Source organism: Trematomus bernacchii, unplaced genomic scaffold (assembly GCF_902827165.1).
Source record: "Trematomus bernacchii unplaced genomic scaffold, fTreBer1.1, whole genome shotgun sequence".
NCBI classification, from domain to species: domain Eukaryota; kingdom Metazoa; phylum Chordata; class Actinopteri; order Perciformes; family Nototheniidae; genus Trematomus; species Trematomus bernacchii.
Window position 1 is genome coordinate 15,205,825 of NW_022987739.1, and position 20,963 is coordinate 15,226,787.

At 41.7% G+C, this 20,963-nt stretch overlaps 1 protein-coding gene across 2 annotated transcripts in view; it reads right to left on the reverse strand.

Moving 5' to 3' along the window:
* The window catches only part of raver2 (ribonucleoprotein, PTB-binding 2), a 70,370-nt gene continuing 49,407 nt past the window's right edge, over positions 1-20,963 (reverse strand). For both annotated transcript variants that reach the window (XM_034146236.1, XM_034146235.1), the window contains 11 exons: positions 19,277-19,397; positions 16,795-16,877; positions 16,608-16,706; positions 15,519-15,630; positions 13,253-13,563; positions 11,817-11,925; positions 10,546-10,727; positions 9,750-9,857; positions 8,972-9,073; positions 2,490-2,702; positions 1-372 (listed from right to left, as the gene is read on the reverse strand). In XM_034146236.1, coding sequence (XP_034002127.1) covers positions 232-372; positions 2,490-2,702; positions 8,972-9,073; positions 9,750-9,857; positions 10,546-10,727; positions 11,817-11,925; positions 13,253-13,563; positions 15,519-15,630; positions 16,608-16,706; positions 16,795-16,877; positions 19,277-19,397 — 1,581 coding nt within the window. In that variant the 3' untranslated portion in view covers positions 1-231. The remainder of the gene's footprint in view (positions 373-2,489; positions 2,703-8,971; positions 9,074-9,749; positions 9,858-10,545; positions 10,728-11,816; positions 11,926-13,252; positions 13,564-15,518; positions 15,631-16,607; positions 16,707-16,794; positions 16,878-19,276; positions 19,398-20,963) is intronic.

Below are 20,963 nucleotides of genomic sequence, written 5' to 3' on the forward strand. Positions count from 1 at the left end.
GTGTGTGTGTGTGTGTGTGTGTGTGTGTGTGTGTGTGTGTGTGTGTACATAAGTGCCAGGATCAAAGAAGAGCACTATGGCTTACTTTCACTTGAGCCATTTGCAACCCCTAATTCTCAATACCTACTGTTGGGATGCAAAATGGCAGCCACAGAAAGGCCACTAGAGGGAGCTGTGGCATCCAGCGGATTCCCTCCATAAGCTTTAGGCTTTAAGGTGGTTTGGTTCATTTTAGAGCCTCTTCCTCTTAAAGTAGTCAGCGTACTGCCCTCCAAGGCCCTGGGAGTGCTGCCCGATGTAGGCGCCGTCTGATGCTGTCACTTCCTGCACCGCCAGCTGAGGGTACTCCCTCTTATGACCCCGTGTCTGGTTCTGAAGGGACGGAAATTAGAAGAAAGGGAAGAGTTAGGGGTGAAGACATTCTGTTTTGTAATATTTAAATGTCTAAAAGGATCAATGTTACTGCTGTTTCACTGCCTGATGGATGTCACATGTTGTGTGTTGGATTGTAATTATTTTAAAGAAAATGCCATCAAACTTCAATACTTTTTCTTCAACATCAAAGAAAATGTCATAGTATATTTATTTTTGTTTTGTGTTTAATAACTTTTTTGAATTTTTTTTTGTAACTATATTTTTCAGACAAACGTTACTATGACCTTTTATTTAACTTACTCTCTTGCTGATTAATGATTCGTCAAACATATGGGAGTCTTAATGTCTAGACAGAGTACCTGATCAAATTGGTTGACACCTCAAACTGGAGTTAAACTAAAGTACTATTATCTTTGCTTTTAAATTAGTGTTTTTAAATGCCATTTTATAAAATGTTTCTTAATGCTCTTAAAGGTAGGGTAGGTACGTTTGAGAAACCGGCTCGAGATACACTTTTTGTTATATTCCATGGAATGCTCTTAACATCCCGATAGCAATGAATATCTTAAGTGCTTTGACAACAAATCCATAAAAAAATGTCATCTATGGAAGCCGTAGTACTGTAAAAAGCACGACCAATCATTTTAGCCGGCCCGGCTAAAATAACTGGATGGCCTACCTGCCTGTCAGCCTTCCATCTGTGCACAAACTTATCTCGTGCCCTCATTGGTCATGTGCGCGTTCGTGTGTGTTGGAGGAGGGGCTCTGTAAGGAAGTGGCAGATTTTCTCCAGGCTGTGTATTTTCAAATTCTAGCGCACTCGAGCTGGTTTCTCCAAAATGACCTACCCCACCTTTAATGTCTTTCATTTTTGTAAAGCACTTTGAATTGCCATGTGTTGAAAGGTGCTATATAAATAAACTTGCCTTGCCTTGTCTTGCCTAAAGAAAGAAATAATATTGTGGATTTCACAAAGATTCACACATCCTGTGTTTGTGTGTAAAGGTTGCTCTCTCCACTGAGAGAGGGCCACAGAAGCTGTCTGTACAAACAAATATAAATCTATCCAGAGACGAGGCTTAGCTCAGGCGTCTGGATTCTCTCTGCCTCTCTCTCTGAGTCCTCTCCTTCTCTCATTAGCTTTCATGGCCTTAGACTTTCAGGACTGTGGCTGTGTTTTAAGGCTGTAATGTGGTTATATTGCAACAACCTAGACAAAAACTGTCCGCGGCCGCTGTTCCTTAAAATTGTGGCATTTGACCCTAAAGGAAAGCAGTGTGCACCAAAAGGATTGTGAGCACTCCAATAGACTTATAATACAAGGAAATACATCAAGGTTTGTCACTAATGTATCTTGCTTTTATCTGCAGTCAAGTCGGATTGAGAGCCTCGTCAGTGTTTTATCATTCGGGTAGTAATGCATTTACAACAGCCGGTAATGCAATAAACACTTCCTGTCTCTGCTTCACATGAAAATCCTTTCATTGACTTTTCTGTTTGCTTATATTGTGAATCAACAACAGTAATCCTTGTACTATACATGAGTTTCAATAACTAGGTTTTTAAATTTAAACAACAGTTTTGTGACTCCTGCAGACCACTCATTAAATACATATTCATAAAGGTGTCTGTTTTATATTACTTTGGCATTTGTTTAAGGATAAGCTTAGTACACCTAAATCCTCCCAGTAGTGTTTTTTCTGCTGAAAATGAGTGAGCTGAACAGTGATCCACCAGCAACCCACTGTCAACAACGAATACTGCACACTAATATCAGCAGTCATAGGGGAAACCCTGAAGTGAGAAAGAACCCTGAAGAGAGAAAGAAGCAAAACCAAAAAAGAGTTTTCTCCAGTTTCACTCACAGAGGTACTAAAATGTCACATCCTTTATTACAAGTGTGATGGATGAAGAGGTAAGGAAGAAATATTTATATATTTCACTTGAGCAAAAGCTGCAAAACCACAGTTCAAAAATACTCATTCCTGAGTTTGAAATGTAGTGAGTATCCAAGTTATGAAGTATTGTACCTCAGAATTATAACTTTCCAACCCTGCTCACATATGTACCTAAAGAGTCTCATCCTGTATTAAGTGAGCATTTTCTATACTCACGTAGTAGTAGGTGTTCCAGTCGGGGGCTGCAGGGTGTGTGACGGGGCTGGGTGCGGCGGCCGCAGGGTGTGGCGCCCCCAGGAAGCCGGGCATTAAAGGCAGGGTGCTGTAGGCAGGGAGCACGGCAGCAGCTGGCAGGACGGCCGTGGGAGGGGGGGCGCCGTTACTGACTGCGTGCAGAGACACTCCTAGAGGCTTACACACATCCACCTCCTGGAAGAGACAAACACATATTGAACGTCAGACTGTCTTGAGACTACAAGTCAGAAACAGCACAATAAAGACAATGTTTCCTGAAGCACTTTCATTTTAGGATCTGTTTTATAAAAACTAAAATTGACTCGCACTCTTTTATTATCTCTGTCGAGAGGGGTTTGTTTTCTGTTTTGTTTGTTTGTCAGCGCGATTACGGACTACATTTCAGACGTTATCGGAATTACACTGGCGGTTATACAGCCTTGGTGGAGGACTGAGCTCTACAAGTGCCTTTCTTGTCTCCTTACTGCTAATATAAGACATACTTATGTCGACAGATGAAACATTCAGTCTGGCTCACTTATATGCCTTAAAGGTTCCCTATTATACTATTTTCTAACAATATATTATAGGTCTCAGATATATACAACATGTCTCTGAAGTGTTTGGCACGAAATACCAAACAGATCATGCATTGTAGCATCCCATAAACCCCTCGGGCCCCTCTGAGAAGTGATTGGTTTAAAAAAAAAAAAAACACGATGGTGCTCTAGAAGGAGATTCAGGGATATTGGCTAATGGTTGCACAACCGTGAAAATAATTGTGACATCACAAAGTGGCCCAAATCTGATCAGCTTATTTTCAGACAGGTTTTTATATAAATGGATCAGGACAAAAAGAGAGAGAGTAATTCTTCCTGAAACCTTCCAAATCTCTCAAAGGAGACATGTCATGCTTTTCTGGTTATTACCCGTCCCCTTGTGTGTTATGAAGGTTTTTATGCATGTAAACGGTGTTCAGAGTCAAAACCCTCAAAGTACACCCTGTAGCGAGTAAAACTCTAACACAGAAAAGACCTCCCCAAAACGCCTCATTGGAGATTTCTCATGTTCTTCCTGGGCATCGTGACGTCTGGATACCCAGTAGCCACGCCCAGAGCTATGACGCGATACGGTCATGCGGTACCCGGAACCAAATGGACCAATCCGTGGAGCCGTTACGTTACGTCCGCGGAGCCGTTACATTAAGCCCCCGCTGATTGGTCCAAATTGACCAATCCACGGACTTCCTCACACACACACACACACACACACACACACAGAGCAGGCAGCTCAGCTGATTTCTCCTCCCTGGCTGCAGGCTGATAACAGACAGTTAGGATCGCGGCGAAATTCTCTCTGCAGACCCATTCTCACAGCATTTATCAACCTTTTTCTTACTCAATATCAAGCCACACTTATTGTTTTTACTTTGGCTGTGACTTTGTGTGTGCTCAGGATGAGTTTGGCTGTGTTTCGCTATGTATCCTAAACAAGGAAATAACACCTCCACGGAGCTCAGCGCGATTCACAACGTCCCGACCAATCAGAGCACACTGGAGCTATTGGAGCTACAACGAGCCGTTAAAGGCAGAGAGTGAGATTCAGTGAATACACGTAGTTTACAGAGATGCTGTATGAGAAACCAATGTGAGTTTGGAAAATTGCACAATATAAATCTATTCTAGTAGACCTCAACAATGGAATTATGATCAGTGGAAATGGCCATATCATGTCTCCTTTAACTCTGAGGGGACACATATTTATGTATAAAAGACATGAAAAAGTGCATTTAGCATAATATGTGACCTTTAATGTATGTCTGTTATGCCTGTTGGACGGCAGTAGCTCAGTCTGTTGCTGGTTCGGATCCCCTAAAAAGGAACAGGGTAGCTGGAGAAGTGCCAGTTTGCATTCCACCTTTGGAGTGGACAGGAGGCTGAGTCTAAATTTCACTGTGTTTGCTGTATGTGTGATCATAAAGACAAGAATAAAGAAAGAATTGCACTAAGTTGTTGCCATGGGCTTCTTGTTTTTTTAAGGAAACCAGCTAAAACTAGAAAAAAAGGTGTCCTGCTATCACCCTGAAGTGAAATTAGTCTTTGATAATTGACAGTTTTTTATTTATTCTTATCTAAAAACAGAAGGACGATAGCCCATGGCCGTTTCTCAATGTCGAGTAAAGCTGCTGCAGAGCCACTATTTCAAGTATATACGTCATCGAGTGGCGCCGAATGCTGGGCATTTAAACAGTCCTTCGGCTACGTATAGTAGTTTTAAACATTATATAGTACATATTTTTTAATTTAAGCTCCAGTATATATGAATGTGTTTGGTATGTTTTTTAGGTATATTTGTTATTGACCGAGTAAGCGCTTTTATCTTGAAGCAGTTTTTCCAGGTCTCTACCGTAATGCATAGGATACAACGTGCGGGCTGGCTTGACTGTGTTTTCCGAAGTGGAGGCTGGCTTGACCGCAGTGCTCCCCGGTCCGTCACAGCGGCAGAGCTGCAGGTGATCAGCTGCTGCGTGTCTCCATCAGCAGCTGATCTCTCTCTCTCGCGTCCGGTTATACTTCACTCGCGTTTATGTCCAAATCCATCAGATCTAGCTAGTTAATTATATGACTGCCTGCTTATCAAAGGACAACTAAACAATAACCGTTGCTTGGCAACGGAGTGTGGCCGCAAAGTATAGCGTAGCATTATACAATATGCATATGTTTAAATATGAGGGGTCAAAATCCCGTCTGGCGGTTATAGGTAGGCCTATACGCCCCAAAATAAATAAATAAATATACCAATTTTAGGAAAAGTAACGAAGTTGGAGCAGTGTGGGTTTTATATGAACAGAGTTACACATATTTCAAAACGCAAAGTGTAATAACTGCAGTTTGCCTCCCTGTCAGAATGACAAAGATCCTCAGTGAAGCACAAGCACATGTTTCTCACTAAATTGTAAGTACAACTTATTAAAAAGATCAGTTCAATGCAACTAATGTCGTCTTAGTGTTATTGCATGATGTTAAAATTTGTTTGCCATGAATTTAGTGATGGATTGTAAACATTTGAAATGTAGCATTTAAGTGTTTCTCAGTTACAAGGTTGTTGTTTTAATAAATCAGACACTGATGGTGCAGCGCTGTACTGTACCTCTTTACAGTATATATCACTAGAGCATCTAAACAGTACACAATACAAATAAAATACTGAATAGATTTAAATACTCTACAATATACAATTGCACTAGGCAACAGATAGAAATAACAGAGTATTAAATAATTAAAATAACAAATAAATGAGTAATCAAACAATTGTACTGTTGTGGAGCACCTAATCACAACAATCTTTGTCTTTGCGTCTTTAAACGCACCCTTTGTCCTCTTTATTGTACCCGGAACAAAAATAACAGTCAAAGTCACGTTGAGTATTTCTCCCACATAACTGTGTTTTATGAAGCAAGCAGTGGATTAAAATAACAAATTAAAAAGGTAGAAGACTAGGTTATAACTTCAGGGACTCTTAAATAACGTTTGAATGGGTTCCTCTGCTGGTCTCAGACTTTATATGAATGATAATAACGGACCTTTAATCCTGGATGGGGGACTGGCGACTGAATTGGAGGCGCAGGGAATCAAATTAGAGGTACAATATAATTAAATGTAATAATAACATTTAGCTGATTAACTACTTTTACAAGGGTTTATACTGTATCAGTCAGTTTGTCATTAAAATACTAATGTATTACGTAGGCTTAAATCTTCATGTTTACTAAGATAAAGTTACCCGATTTATTTAATATCATGTAATAAAAGATAATAATATTTGTAATTTGTTGGCTTAGACCAGTGGTTCTCAAACTTTTTCTGTCTTGGAGAAAAAAAAAAGTCGGGCCCCCCCAACACAAATAGTCACGTAATGGGCCAAGTTAACATTTATTAAAATACATCAATATGAATGTGAGCATTCCTTTCAAAAAAAAAAAAAAAATCACTTTGACGTATAATAGTGGCTCTGCAGCAGGTGTACTCGACATTGAGAAACGGCCTCTCTCTCGCTCGCGCACGCACACAAAATGGCTCGTTCCACACACACACAGAGCCGAGCTTGAATGAAACACAGAGACCCAGACGTACTTGTACTGTAGCATATTATTTTCGAATCAATCATTTTTCAAATTATGAATTTCACACATAAAAATAAAAAAGACATACATTTCTTGGGGGTGCTATGGCTATCCTAGGGGGACCTACAGCACCCCCTAGCGCCCCCCTGACGCCGCCTATTGACCTTCCATCCTCAAAATGTACATTACACACCTGTGTCCTACAGCGCCCTCATAGGTTTCTAAGGTTTCTAAGTGTAACTTCCGCCGGTCATGCTGACGTCATAACAATTCTCTTTTCCAATTTCTTTTTCTTTTTTGTCATAACATTTTTTCCTCCTGGTCTGTGGCACCCCCCCTATCATGCCTCTGCGCCCCCCAGGGGGGGCGTGCCCCCCACTTTGAGAAACACTGCTCTACTGTGACACGTTACATGCTTTAATGTTCAAAAACTGCTTTTGCTGACCACTTACAACCACAAAAACCTATATAACACACTACCGGAAAGGGAAACCCAACAAAAAGCGTAATAGGGCCTCTTAATATATTAGCTGCAACCACAGATACAGCATTCCCTATCAGAGATGGCAAAATGTCCGGAAAGAATTTATTTTACCGGACAAATTTGAAACTTACCGGTCATGTTTCAATAATAATAATAAGAATTGTGTAGCAGAGTTTCCGTTAGCAGGTAATTACCGGACTATGATCAGATATGCTGATGTTTAAAACTCAGTTAATGGGAGTCATTTTTATATTGCTTCAATAAATGATGCGCTTCCACAAACAACAAACAACATAATTATTACATTCAAACAAACTACTTATAGTAGATAAAGTACATTATTCAAAAGTTTACATTAACTTTGGATAATAACACGGGAGAAACGGATCCTCTCCCTCCCTCTCTCCTGACAGCCCGTCTGTGGGTGTTTCTCAATCGCGAGTAAAGCTGCTTCAGAGCCACTATTTCAAGCATACTACGTCATCGAGTGCCGCCAAAGTACTGTTCCAATCTCCAGCATACTTGGAAATCTACCGAGCCCGGCGTACTCCGTTTGGAGAAATATCGAGGCTGCACATGAGTAGACTTCGCGGTCTTAAAATCCCCATAATGCTTTGCGCACGGACCAATTTCCCCAAATCTGTGGCGGAAGATGTAAGGCGGGGCCTCTCATATGACGCACACCTGCACACTTGCTAGCGTGTTCCACTCTTTGTTTTCCGAATGGCAGGAAGTATTCTTGCCTCGCTTCTGAAGCAAGATGCTCGGCAGACATGTGCTACCAAGCAAGCAAGCGTACTCGCGATTGAGAAACACCCCGTATCTCATGCAGCTCGCTAAACAGTGGGCGGCGCTTCAGGTGATCATGCAGAGCTGCGTGTTTCTGTCAGACTCAGCAGCTGATCTCTGATCTCTCTCTCGCGTCCGGTTATACTTCACTCGCGTTTATGTCCATATCGATCAGATCCAGCTCTCCTGATCGGCCTTTATAGAGAGCACCGATCAAACTATTAAGAGTGAATATCGGCCGATAATGATCGGCAGCCAATCGATCGGAGCATCCCTAATTATTACCGGACATTTTGACCGGAAGGTTTTGAATTTACCGGTTTTTAATACATTTTACCAGCTAAAAACCGCTAATTGCCGGCTAACAGAAACCCTGTTTCAGAGGTTGATCGGATTACATTCCGTCCTCACATTTTCACCTTCACTTTTATGTGGTCACTCTCTATCCGATTGCAATGCGATCACCGGAATTGCATTTTATCATATGGTGTAAAGCTGTAATAATGTCAGGAACCCATCGTGTCATTTTCTCCGAGATATCTGTTTCTCCACCAACAGTCACTCAATGGACCAGAATGCAACTCTGGCTGCGTCTTCAAGCATGCCCGCCTCCACAGCGGCAGATAAGCCGGGTCTTGTCTGCTATCAGCTGCTGGGTGCAGAGTGATGTGTTCCCTCTAACAGGCTATCAGTGTCTTAGAGAGAGGTCAAAGACAAACATGTAAATACCAGCATGCTCCTCTGATGGCCGCGGCTCAGATCATTTACACTACTGGGCAGGATGTTGTTTGACTTAGTTTTAAAGAGCTTCTGGTTTATATGGAGCTGGTCAGGTATTATAGATCACATTTACTCATGATTTCAAGACATTTTGAGGGCTCTGCTGGTCATGTATTGTTTGGGAAGGGGAGTGTGTGTGTGTGTGTGTGTGTGTGTGTGTGTGTGTGTGTGTGTGTGTGTGTGTGTGTGTGTGTGTGTGTGTGTGTGTGTGTGTGTGTGTGTGTGTGTGTGTGTGTGTGTGTGTGTGTGTGTGTGTGTGTGTGTGTGTGTGTGTGTGTGTGTGTATACCTTGCTGACATAGGCCTGGCTGGCTGCAGCAGGCTGAGAGTAGTACTGAGTGACAGCCTGCATGTAGGAGTTGTAATCCCCATAGGTGGTCACTGGAGGAGCCTGGGACAGAAGATGGTAATTGTACAAAGTTTTTAGTAAGTAAAGGAATTGATGTGCATCAACTATAAATAATAAAAACAGGCATTACTTTCTGAATCTTTAAGGTGTTAACATGCTATTTAAAGTCCAAACCCTAAAAAAGAAGACAAAGCAAACCAGGGATAGGGATTGAAGAGAGTTGAAAAAGAGTACGGAAATATTGCCACTTATTATAGAACTTATCAGAGTTAGCTCCCCCTGAATATCTAATCTTCTAAATTTAGAACATACTTAATATCACAGAGCCACTGAGTGCTAGAGGGAGCTTTAATATACTTCCAGTGAGGAAGAAGATCTCTTCAATTTCTGAGAAAGTATTCTGAGCTCCCATAACCACCTGCTGTTCTCTGTGATCTGAATTAAACAGCTTCTCAAATGTTGTGTATTTGAAAATTAAAGATTTCAAACCAATCAACACGTTTTTGGAGAAATAAAATGTAACAAATAAAACTACAGCTTCAGGCAAGTTAGGTTTAGGACCTTTTTTTTTTTTAAATGTTAAAGGTTGTATAAGACATTTTAATACAAGAGAGACGTTATTGTATATTTGTAGATGCATTGAATGCCTTTAACAACTGTTTTAAGGACCTGCAGGAACCCTGTGTACATCCCACACAGTTAAATACGTGTGTGTTACCTGTGTGTGCTCCTTGCTGTAGTCTGTGGCCGTGTTGTTCTGCTGAGCGGCGGCGCTGTAGCTCTGAGCTTGTGCTTGGTAGTGCTGGTACCACTGCTGCATGGCCTCCTATGACACAAAGACAGATTAATGTTTGCTCGGGATTTTCTTGTCTTTGCTTAATTTCTACGTCCCTTTTTATTTTATTCTTTCTTTCTAACTTATAAAGTATTATTCCTACAAACAGCTCTCCTCCATTACTCGTCTTTGTCTCGTCATAGTAGCAAAAGTAAACTGACCGTTTTATTGGTTATCTAATCAGGATGAATTTGTTTGGATAAGTGGATTGTAATTAACAAAAATGTGGTTTTCTCCTTTGTGAAAATATCCGATATGTCACTTGCTGCTGGAGGAAGCATAACGATGATGAGAGCTGAGACAAACAGGTGAAAGAAAGAAAAAAGAAAGACAGAGAGAAAGAGATGCAGACCAACATGACGGATGAGTGTGGCGTGTTAAGAGAGACAAAGGGACAGATGGAGTGAAACAGCTCTCTGTGCCAAATCCTCTCATACTGTCTGTCCAAATATCCATATCCATTCTCATCTCTTCCAGCGCCTTGCGTCCCCTACTTACAGCTCTCTCTTTCACTACTGCTCTCATCCATCCACTCATTATGTATCCATCTATCGATCACCTTTTCAGCCACCATCCCTCTCTCTCTCACATTTAACACAATTGTGCAGAAGCAGACCCACAAACATCCATCAAACATCCTATTTCTACATTTGTTTCTCTGTTGAGTCTGTTTCTGTACCTGTGTGTAGGCCTGGTTGTATTGGCTGTAGTCATTGGAGGTATCTGTGGTGTATTGGGCTGTGGTTGTAGCTGCGGCGCTGTGGGAGTAGGAGCCGGACCCCTGGGAGACCACGGGGCCCACCGGGCTGCCGTACACCCCGGAGCCAGGCGGGCCTCCTTGTGCTTTACTCCCCACTGACCCTGGGCAGCAGAGGAGGAGACACAAGAGTTAGGTAATGTTGCGTTTTATCACACTTCATTTCATTTTGCCACTATTACCTCATTCACACCAACGCAACTCCGGTTCAATCTCCGTGCTAGAGCTTTTCAGGTTCAGAACCGGTTCTTCGGTTTAGCTCCGGCTCTTTTCACACCGCCCAGAGTCCGACTGGTGCTGCGTCATTGCGTCATCGTTTGCGTCATGACGTAACCGTTTGCGTGCCTGCTTCATAAAGCCAAACCGCGCGGAAACCCCTCACAGCTCACACCGACAACAACAACAATGGCCGATTGTGTTGAAGCGCTACTCGTTTTGGTTTTGCTCTGTCGAAACGAAATGGAAGACCAGTAGGTAGCTGGTCTCTTCAGTGGATCACTGCTGCTTGTTAAGTTTCTCCATCGTTGTGTACAAATTGGATAAAACGCGGGCTTTTTGTTGTTGTTCTGGAGTTGATCCCGCCCCTGCCCCCGCTTCGACGTAAGTGTGACGTATGCGGTGCTTTTGCTCTAGCCGGACATTTTTTTGGTGCTTGAAACGAATCGGATTCCGGAACTAAGAGGCTGCTCCGCTGCGGTGTGAACAGGAAAACCTGGTGCTTTTCAAGCTCCAGCTCCGAACCGGCCCTGAAACACCGTTGGTGTGAATGAGGTATTTGACATTATTTCATGGTCTACTTGCATTTAATATTGACCATAGACATTTTGTTGTTTCTTACTATAATGTTTGATGTTTTATTTGTGTGACAAATGCTTTGGAGGAAGACCTCAAAAGAGTTGCTGGGATTTCTTGGTAGGAAATCTAGCTTTCTCATATGCAAAGCTGTAAACATGTCACATTTCTTTGATATGACTCTGGATTGCTGTTTAAATTATTTATACAGTAACTGCTGCAAATCCAAGCTGACCACCTTTGCCTCTTGCTATAAACTCCGTAGAAACCACTTTCAGGCAGCTCAAAAGATAGATTAAAATTCCATTAAAAGGGGGGAACGTGTGGTCCTTGAGGCACGTAAATAGTTTTTTTCAGAATAGACCCTTTACCTGGAAAATGTGTAATGTTTGTGAGCTCACCTTGCAGAACCACTCCCGGCATCACACTGGCCAGGTTCAGGTAGGGATTGGAGGGCATTCGGACTTCTTTAGGAGGATCACCCAACAGAGAGCCCTGGCCATTGCTTGCCTAAACACATACAAATTGTATTATTTACGATGCAGTTAGCAGGTTTTCAGGTCAATGGAAACTTCACGCTGCAAGTCCAAAAGCAAATTACATTCCTTTAACCTCTAATCCATCAGTTTTGCATCCTTTATATCCACATGTTGTATTGGAGTTTCAACCACACCAACCTGGACATTAAGCTTTTTTAATTTTGCAATTACGTGGCTGAAGATGCTGTGGAAACCTGGGAGGATTGGACTCTGTTTAATTACACTTTGCCTCCATTAAAGACTCTTTAGAGAAGACAGTGCTGGGACAGGAATCAGTTCCCCGAAGAACTTTGGCACTGTGATTATCTCTGTGCAATAACGTATTACGGATAATGACGTTGGCATAGCAGTGCTTTATTTAAACCAGGCGGAGGCAAAGAGATTTAGAGGAGCACGAAGAGAGACAGGTATTCAGTGAGTGCAAAAAGTTAACCAGCAGGAAGACAGCTTCTTCCTGTATTAGTAAATATGTGTGAGACAGAAGTGCATTATGGGAATTTCCCAAAAGAATAGCCCTTAAGGGACTGTGGCTGTTATTCATACACTCACTCACTGTGTGTGTTTTGAAGCCCTGATGAGGCTAAATCAGGAATAAGTACCACATACTGTAGTTCATGGGTAGAGAGAGAGAATAGTGAAGGACTGCAACAAACAAATTGCTTCATTATTTTCTAACTCGGTGTATCTATAACATTTCATGAAATTGTGAAAACGCCCATTGCGACTCATAAAAAAACATGCAAATGTTATAAAATGTGTGCTACCTTATTATTACATTTGAAGAAGATTTTAATCCTGCAAATCCAAACAATGTAATGTTAGGCAATGTAATATTATTTGTATGATACAACTGGCAGCATCACTTCCATTTGTGGCTGCGTAGTGGTCTAGGGTTAGTGTTGTTTTTGACCTGTATGATCCAAACAATTACAATACCTCCAGAGCATTGTAAAGTCCAAAGGGCAACAATAATTCAGCCATCATTATCATATTTGGAACATTTCACAAGATTCTCTTTGTGAAATGTGAAACACTGTAAAACATAACGTTGCCTGTTTTACATCAGTTTGAATCAGAAACACTGATTAACATATGTTTTAAAGCATTTAAAAATAGATAAGTAAACCAGGTCAGAATAACCATTAAACTGTGTGGGATTTTTTTAGTGTGTGTTTGTTACAATAATATCACATTTTCTCTGCCTTATACATTTCGCACATCAACAGCTTCTTCACTTCAAAGAAAAACGCATCAGCAGCGTAAGACACCTTTTTTTGTGTGTGTGTCTTTGTGCTCACCATGCTAGCCAGGGGGCAGCCATCTGAGCTGCTGTGCTGGCCTGCTGACGTATAAACCCCTCCTGGAGGTTTGGGTGGAGGCGGGCCGAGGCCTGAGTGAGTGATGCCCAGGGAGTAGCCCTGTCCCTGGGGGTGGCAGCCGCCCAGGGTCCCAGGGGGAGCGGGCTGCCTGTCACAGGAGAAGGAAGCAGAAGGGTGTGTGGAGATAGCATGGTTGCTGTTTTGATCTCCAGCTCGACCCTGGAGGTATGGCACCACACCTGCTGCAGATACCACTACTGAGGCATTGTGGGTAGACTCCTGGCCCAACTCTGAAAGAGAAGAGGAAAGGAAAGTTAGGGGGGAAAAACCATTTGCGAAAGGAAATGCTTGATGAGGTTAGAATTTAGAAAGGTAAGAAAAAAAGGAAAAAAGGAAGCAAAAAGTCAAGTTAAAGAAAGGTAAGAACACAGGAAATGAAAGAGAAGACTGACGGAAAGGAAAGGTAAAGGTGGTAAGCAATAAAAAGTAAAGGGAACAAGAGGAAAATAGTTTGGTTAAGACGCATAAAATAGAGAGGCAAAGTGAGTGAAATGAAAGCAAGGATCAGATAAGAAAAGTCACTTTATTCTCCAGTGGAAATGTAGCTTAAGCTATAGTGCTGCAATCAACTTGCCAGATAAACACTCGAGTTGTTTTCACTTATGACCATCAGCGTCTCTGTCTCCTGGACAGAGACGAATCACTCAGACAGGCTGGAAACTGAGAGCTCGACCGTCTCTGCAGAGCCAGTTGTAATGTTTGAGAGTCAGTTTCCTGCTCATACATCATCGCTTATCATGTATATTTACAGCCCAGCACTTTGCTCCGCACTACCAATATTTCACTCACTCCAGGGTTTAACAAACAAAGATATGTTACCACAAAGACAAACATAAAAGGAACATACACAGACATAAAAACACACATTATTTAAAGCTGCAAACACACACAATCACACTTATTATAAATCCAATATCGCTGTGACAAATGGCCTCCAGAGCACAATAAGAAAATCAGCTCGAACCAGCCTTAAGCTAACAATCCCAGCAGACATGTACGGTGACAAAAGCTTCACACACACACACACACACACACACACACACACACACACACACACACACACACACACACACACACACACACACACACACACACACACACACACACACACACACACACACACACACACACACACACACACACACACACACACACACACACACACACACACACACACACACACACACACACACACACACACACACACACACACACACACACACACACACACACACACACACACACACACACACACACACACACACACACACACACACACACACACACACACACACACACACACACACACACACACACACACACACACACACACACACACACACACACACACACACACACACACACAATCAAAGAGGAACACACATATACATCAGTGCACGAACACACAACTGCTTATGTCTTTGACATAGCATTTCACATCCTTTGATTGTTAAAAAATGCTCCGTTCCCAGCTGCTTTATATCAAATTCTTTTTTAACACTTCTGTAGGTTGACTGGGTCCTTTAATGACAGTGAGAAATACCCGAGAAAATATAAATACTCTCTGGGATACTGGGCTTTTGTTATGTTACATTCGATATGTGTGCAGCCCTAACACACTGAAGCATTAGAGAAAGGTGAATTGCTTTTATTACACCCATTTTACAAAAAATAGCGTGTCTCAGTTTATAGTAGATCTCTTTCATGTGCTATGCCCATGTATAGTCAACACATCGTAAGCCCTGTTCAGTTGTGGGTCAGTATACACAAGGTCGGTCATTTAAATCCCATAAAGTCTGCTTAGAATGGTTTTAAATAAACTTGATTTATATTTCCTTGTAAAGATCTCATTTTAAATAGCCACAAGTTCAAGTTAAACCTACATTTCAAAGTCAATAAATCATTACCACATTCATTTTGAGCCCTGGGTATAAATAATAAGTAAGTAGCGACACTCAGAAGCTGCTTTGTTTAACAGCATGATACAGAAATAAGGTGCTGTTATTGAAGAGCCGATTAATCACAAGTTTCCAGATGCCCTTGAACAGCAGATGACTGAAGAAGATAACTAGGGGAGTTTGATTTAACAAAACACTGGTGAGAGACGTACTGCCGGTCTCACTATGGTCTTATGTGTTTGAAGTAATGACACCCAGTCATCTGGAGCGGATGCTCGCCTGCTCACCAGTAGGAGAGTCTCCCAGGAGGCCTTTTCCCAGCGGCACCAGGCCTGGAGGCCGCATAGACAACGCTTTCTGCATCAGCAGCCGGGACGGGTCCCCGAGCAGACTGGAGACCTGCGCAGAGGAGAGGAGGCCATAAGAGAAAAGTCAGTGGAAGGGATGTTGTGTTTTATGTATACAGTTAAATTATCATTATAGTTCTCCTTTTGTACAATCTTTTTGTACAATCTCTACTTCATTGTACCTCATATACCTCTGCACTGTTGTAACAGTGCAGAGGTATATGAGGTACAATGAAGTATATACCCAATGAAAAGTAAGGGTTTGATGCAGGTTAAAAGAAAAGTATTCTCCTTCTCTGGAATATGAATCCAGTTTTTGAAACATCGGCTACGGTGTCTTTTAACTTCCACTTCAGCAATTAAAGGAAACATCAGAGACATTTTAAAATATGCAAATCAAAAGAAGAGGGAAACTTCAACACCTCAAGGTCTTCTTTTTAAAACAGAGAGGAAGCAATTAGGATGCGTGTTTTCAGGGGGTTGTTTAGTTTCATTATGCTTTAAGTGCTGAAGATGAAAATGTAAGAGCACATAAGAACATGCCCACGACTATGTTTAACCCTCAACACTAACCTATGCAAATGATGGAACATGGAACATGGAACACACACACACACACACACACACACACACACACACACACACACACACACACACACACACACCACACACACACACACACACACACACACACACACACACACACACACACACACACACACACACACACACACACACACACACACACACACACACACACACACACACACACACACACACACACACACACACACACACACACACACACACACACACACACACACACACACACACACACACACACACACACACACACACACACACACACACACACACACACACACACACACACACACACACACACACACACACACACACACACACACACACACACACACACACACACACACACACACACACACACACACACACACACACACACACACACACACACACACACACACACACACACACACACACACGTCTTACGCTGCTGATGCGTTTGTCTTTGATGTGAAGAAGCTGTTGCTGTGCGAGCTGCATATGCAAAAGGTTCTGGAGGACAAGTCCATTACCAAGCAAAGCATTCTGCAAGGCAAAGAAAAACAGACATTATTGTAACAAACACATCAACACACACTAAAATATCCCACACCAACGTTATTGTTATTCTGACCTGGTGTGCTTTTCCCAGTGTGAGCAGAGCAGTGGTGAGAGGGGGTCTGAGGAACGGCAGGCTGGCGTGACGCCCGTATTTCCCTAAAATATAAAAACATCAATCATTGCTCTTCTGTGATTTTCTTTTATACATTTTGGTCTCCACTAATGCATTAATCAATCTTTGTCATCTTAACGACAGTATATTAGTCAGACACTCAATCCATTTCACATAAAAAAAACGCACCTGTCTGTTTTATAACAGGCACAAGTAAAGCAATATTGGGATATTATGTTAGGAGCAAGCAAATTGCCTCCCTCATAACTTTTTCTGGTGTGTATGATGCAATTGAAAAGAAGCACAAACAAACAACAAAGTAATCAATAGAGAGAAGAGAAGCAGAAAAATCCTGAATTATTTTGTAAGTGTATTGACAGTTTCCTTAAAAAGAAAATAACAGCCCTGAGCTTCAGCATTTCAATGGTTGTTTTTCACAATTTGGGGAACATTGCTCTACAGTTAATCTCTTTATTTTGACTCTTTAAGACTCTTCGTGCATGTTTAACATATTACTATGTTGTGATTCCTACAGTGGCCTAATGTTGATATTCCACTGATGATACGGTTCTTCATCAGATACATTATGCATCGTTTTCCAGTTTGCTACAGTTCAATTTATGTTTGCAATATTCTTGTTCATGATATTTCATAATTTTCACTCTAATTGAATTTGTCCAATTAAAGTGTTCCAATCCGGTTTATATAGTTTCACTCCTGGGACAACAGCTGGTTTATACCTCTCTTTAAAGTGGGTTTGACACTGAAGCTTTGATAGAGAAAACCTGACTGCTGAGGAATGTAAATAAATTGTTAGCGCTGTGCATGTTCGTGCATCAAGAATTGTCTTTTCTTCCTAAAACAATCAAGTAATGAATAAACAACAGTTTCATTCTTCTGATGATGCAGATCAAGTCTGGGGGAAGAAGAAGCATCGCCACATTACGCTTTGTTGCAACTGTTTCAGCGAGTGTAGTTCTCTTTGTAATGCTGAATACTTGAGTGGAAAAAAACGTTGAATAATCATCAGCAGCGGACAGAGAAAAATCTGACCTCTTGTTTACTGAACACCATGGAGTATTTCTGCATTGGCTGATTGATTATAACTAGTGTGGCTTGCTGCTTTTAAGCTGCAGAACATATGTTTATTGAATGGAAAAATAATGTGTGTACATTGTTAAAAAATTAAGGATGGTGTGCAAATATTCCCACACTTAAAAAACATTTTATCTTTTGGGGATTTATATCAGGCTTCTCTCAGCTTCCGGCAATGCCACCCTACACCTACACACACACCCTCTCTTACGCGTTTGTGTGATTTCCTTTTCTGAAGTCCTCCTCATGAAAAATGTAAGCATCAATGCTAATTGTAGCTTCTTCCAGACTAGTTGGAAAAAGTTTAACATTTAATCAAGGCCCTAATTTTAGACTTTAATTGTGCGTGCTCTTTTTTAAGAGAGCCTTCCCCATCTTCTCCCCTTCCTGTTCTCATTTGTTCCACTAATGTCACACGATTTCATTTTAATACCAGATTAGTCATTCATCAAATAATGAAGCCGGAGCAGAGGTGATTACAGTATATGAGAAGGCCTAACACAGGGTCACACTTTTACTGTGGGACTCTGAATATTATCTAAGATGCGAAGAGACTGCTTAAACGACAGGGCAGTGATTTGCTTTAAAATGTAAAAGTTTTCAATCAGCGTACATGCTTATTTGATTAAGTATCAGGTTCAATTAAAGGTTTGATTTACACCATAAGGGAGTGTGTCTAGCTGTATGATCAGACTTCCGCAGCATACGTGATTTCATAGCCTCTTCATCATTTTCTACCCTGTAAAGTAATTTACTATACCATTTGGCGGTCAAGTTTTCAATCTTCCAGGCTCAAATTTAGCATGGAGGTCATGTGAATGGTTGTGAAGGTGTGTGGCACTTAAGAGTTCCTCCAACAAAAAGGCATAGAACTTGAAAAAAGTATGTCAGGGCTAACTAGCACAAGGTTGCTGCACACTAATAGCCCAAGGTGTTGAACATACAACGACATTGTCTGATGAAGGTCATTATGTTTAATTCGGTGGGAAACTATGAAAACAAAAATGGCTATATTATAAATTCAGACTTTGTAAAAATAATGTATGTACATCAGAAATTATTGGGTATTCGTCATAAGACCTATATCTAGGCAAACCTGATACTACAGGTGGTTTTTGTTAAAGAGAATCTGACAAGCTGTCATTCGAGTGTTTGAAAAAGTACAGACAATGTAAAAAAAATACTTGGCAGGTGATAGGATAAACCGTCTGTCTATCACTGTCAATCACAGTCTAACTAACACACACCTTAATCATACCCGCATCTTCCTCAATCCTGAGATTATGGATTGTTGTGTGATATCATGATAATTGCTAGAATCAAACCGTTGTGCACAGTTATCACATACCTCCTCTTTTCCCGGTGTGGTACGGCCTCATGAGGATCTGCAGGGCAGCGGGGTTCGTCATGCTGGTCAACAGCTGAGCTATGTTGGGTTCTGGTAGCAGACCTTTCCTGTTACTCAGAATCTGGAAAACAAAACAAAATACACACATAAGAGAAAAAGAGACTGTGTGGTGAACAGAACGTTTGGATCTTATTATTAGGAGTCCCTGATGGCTGTAGTAATCATTACACTAGTTTACATCAGCAGGATATGTCTGCGATGTCAGCAGAGGGGAAACAATCTGGGAGACACAAATAAAGGAGACAGAGCTGTGTGGGAAACAGCATGGGGGGGGAAAGAGACAGGAAACAACGAGGTGTGGTAAACAAAGCAGAAGAAGAAGAATTGAGAGTAAACAAGTAAAGGCCACATTTCAAATACTAATTTATTATTTCTCTGCTAATTCGATATGTCTACATCATGTTCAGAAAACACCTTGAGACTTTTTTCTGTAAGCGTGGCAATCTACCACAATCTTGCTGAGGTGTGAAAACAGAAATCACTTCGAGGAAATGCACAATCAAGACAATAATATATCTTCCTTTCAGTGTACAGTGTGCAGAACTATCAGTACTACTGTCTTTTGGTAATCTTGCTAACAAGGGGAAAGGCAACCCCCTCCTTACATGTCTTTCATTTTTGTAAAGCACTTTGAATTGCCTTGTGTTGAAAGGTGCTATATAAATAAACTTGCCTTGCCTTAGCTAGCTGCATCGTGTATCTGATGTTTCTTATCACACATGTTGTGTGTTTTCCCTGTTGCTAATATAGCTTACATTTCATTTGAAATGACCTGCATTTCCAGGAACTGAAAGGACCTCAGCATTTAATCGAAATAAATACTGTAAGGCGCGTCCCCAAATAAATGAAATCACTCGTTATTACGCTGCAAAATGTAATTCAACAGACTCAAATGAAATCCTATTGGATTAGACTGCATCAAATTGAATGTAGCAGCCCTTCTAGATCCTCTTCAGCCCTGATAGTGCGACGGCAGGACTCGATGTCTGGCCCAAAGACACGGCTATTTAAAACAACATTAGCAGGATGGTGATATTTCCTCCTCGTCTGCCCTCGAGCTACAGCAAGACTTCAGCTCAAGTCAACCTTGTTTCCTCCCCGTCACATCCTGAAGAGAGAGCATTACTGACGGGGACGGAGCGGGTCTGACTCACTGTCAGCAATTGGGGAAGAGACTAGTGCAAACATACAGTATGTGTATTTGTGTATTACAGCAGAGACATTGGCGTGTGTGTGTGTGCGTCGAACAAGGCCAGTCGTAGCTGACAGCGTCTTGCAAGGGAAGATAGAGAGAGGAGGGAGAGTAGGAGCACTCTCCCATTTCTTTTTTCTTTGCTGGAGAAAATGTCAGCGTGCATCAGTCTGTTTAGCTGCTGGCACAAAACCCAGCCACACACCCACACACACACACACACACACACTCACACTCACACACATACACAAGCCAGGGAGGTATGGGAGCCGCGAAGAAGAGAAGGCGAGAAATGTCGCGTAAGGAGAGGGATGGAGGGAGAAGAAGAGGAGGGAGGAGAAGGCCATCTGGTCCTCAGCATTCACACTCGCATTCACTGACTGGAAAATCGCCTCAGAGGAGAACTGTAGCCAGGAGTAGGTCTTGATCTCTTTC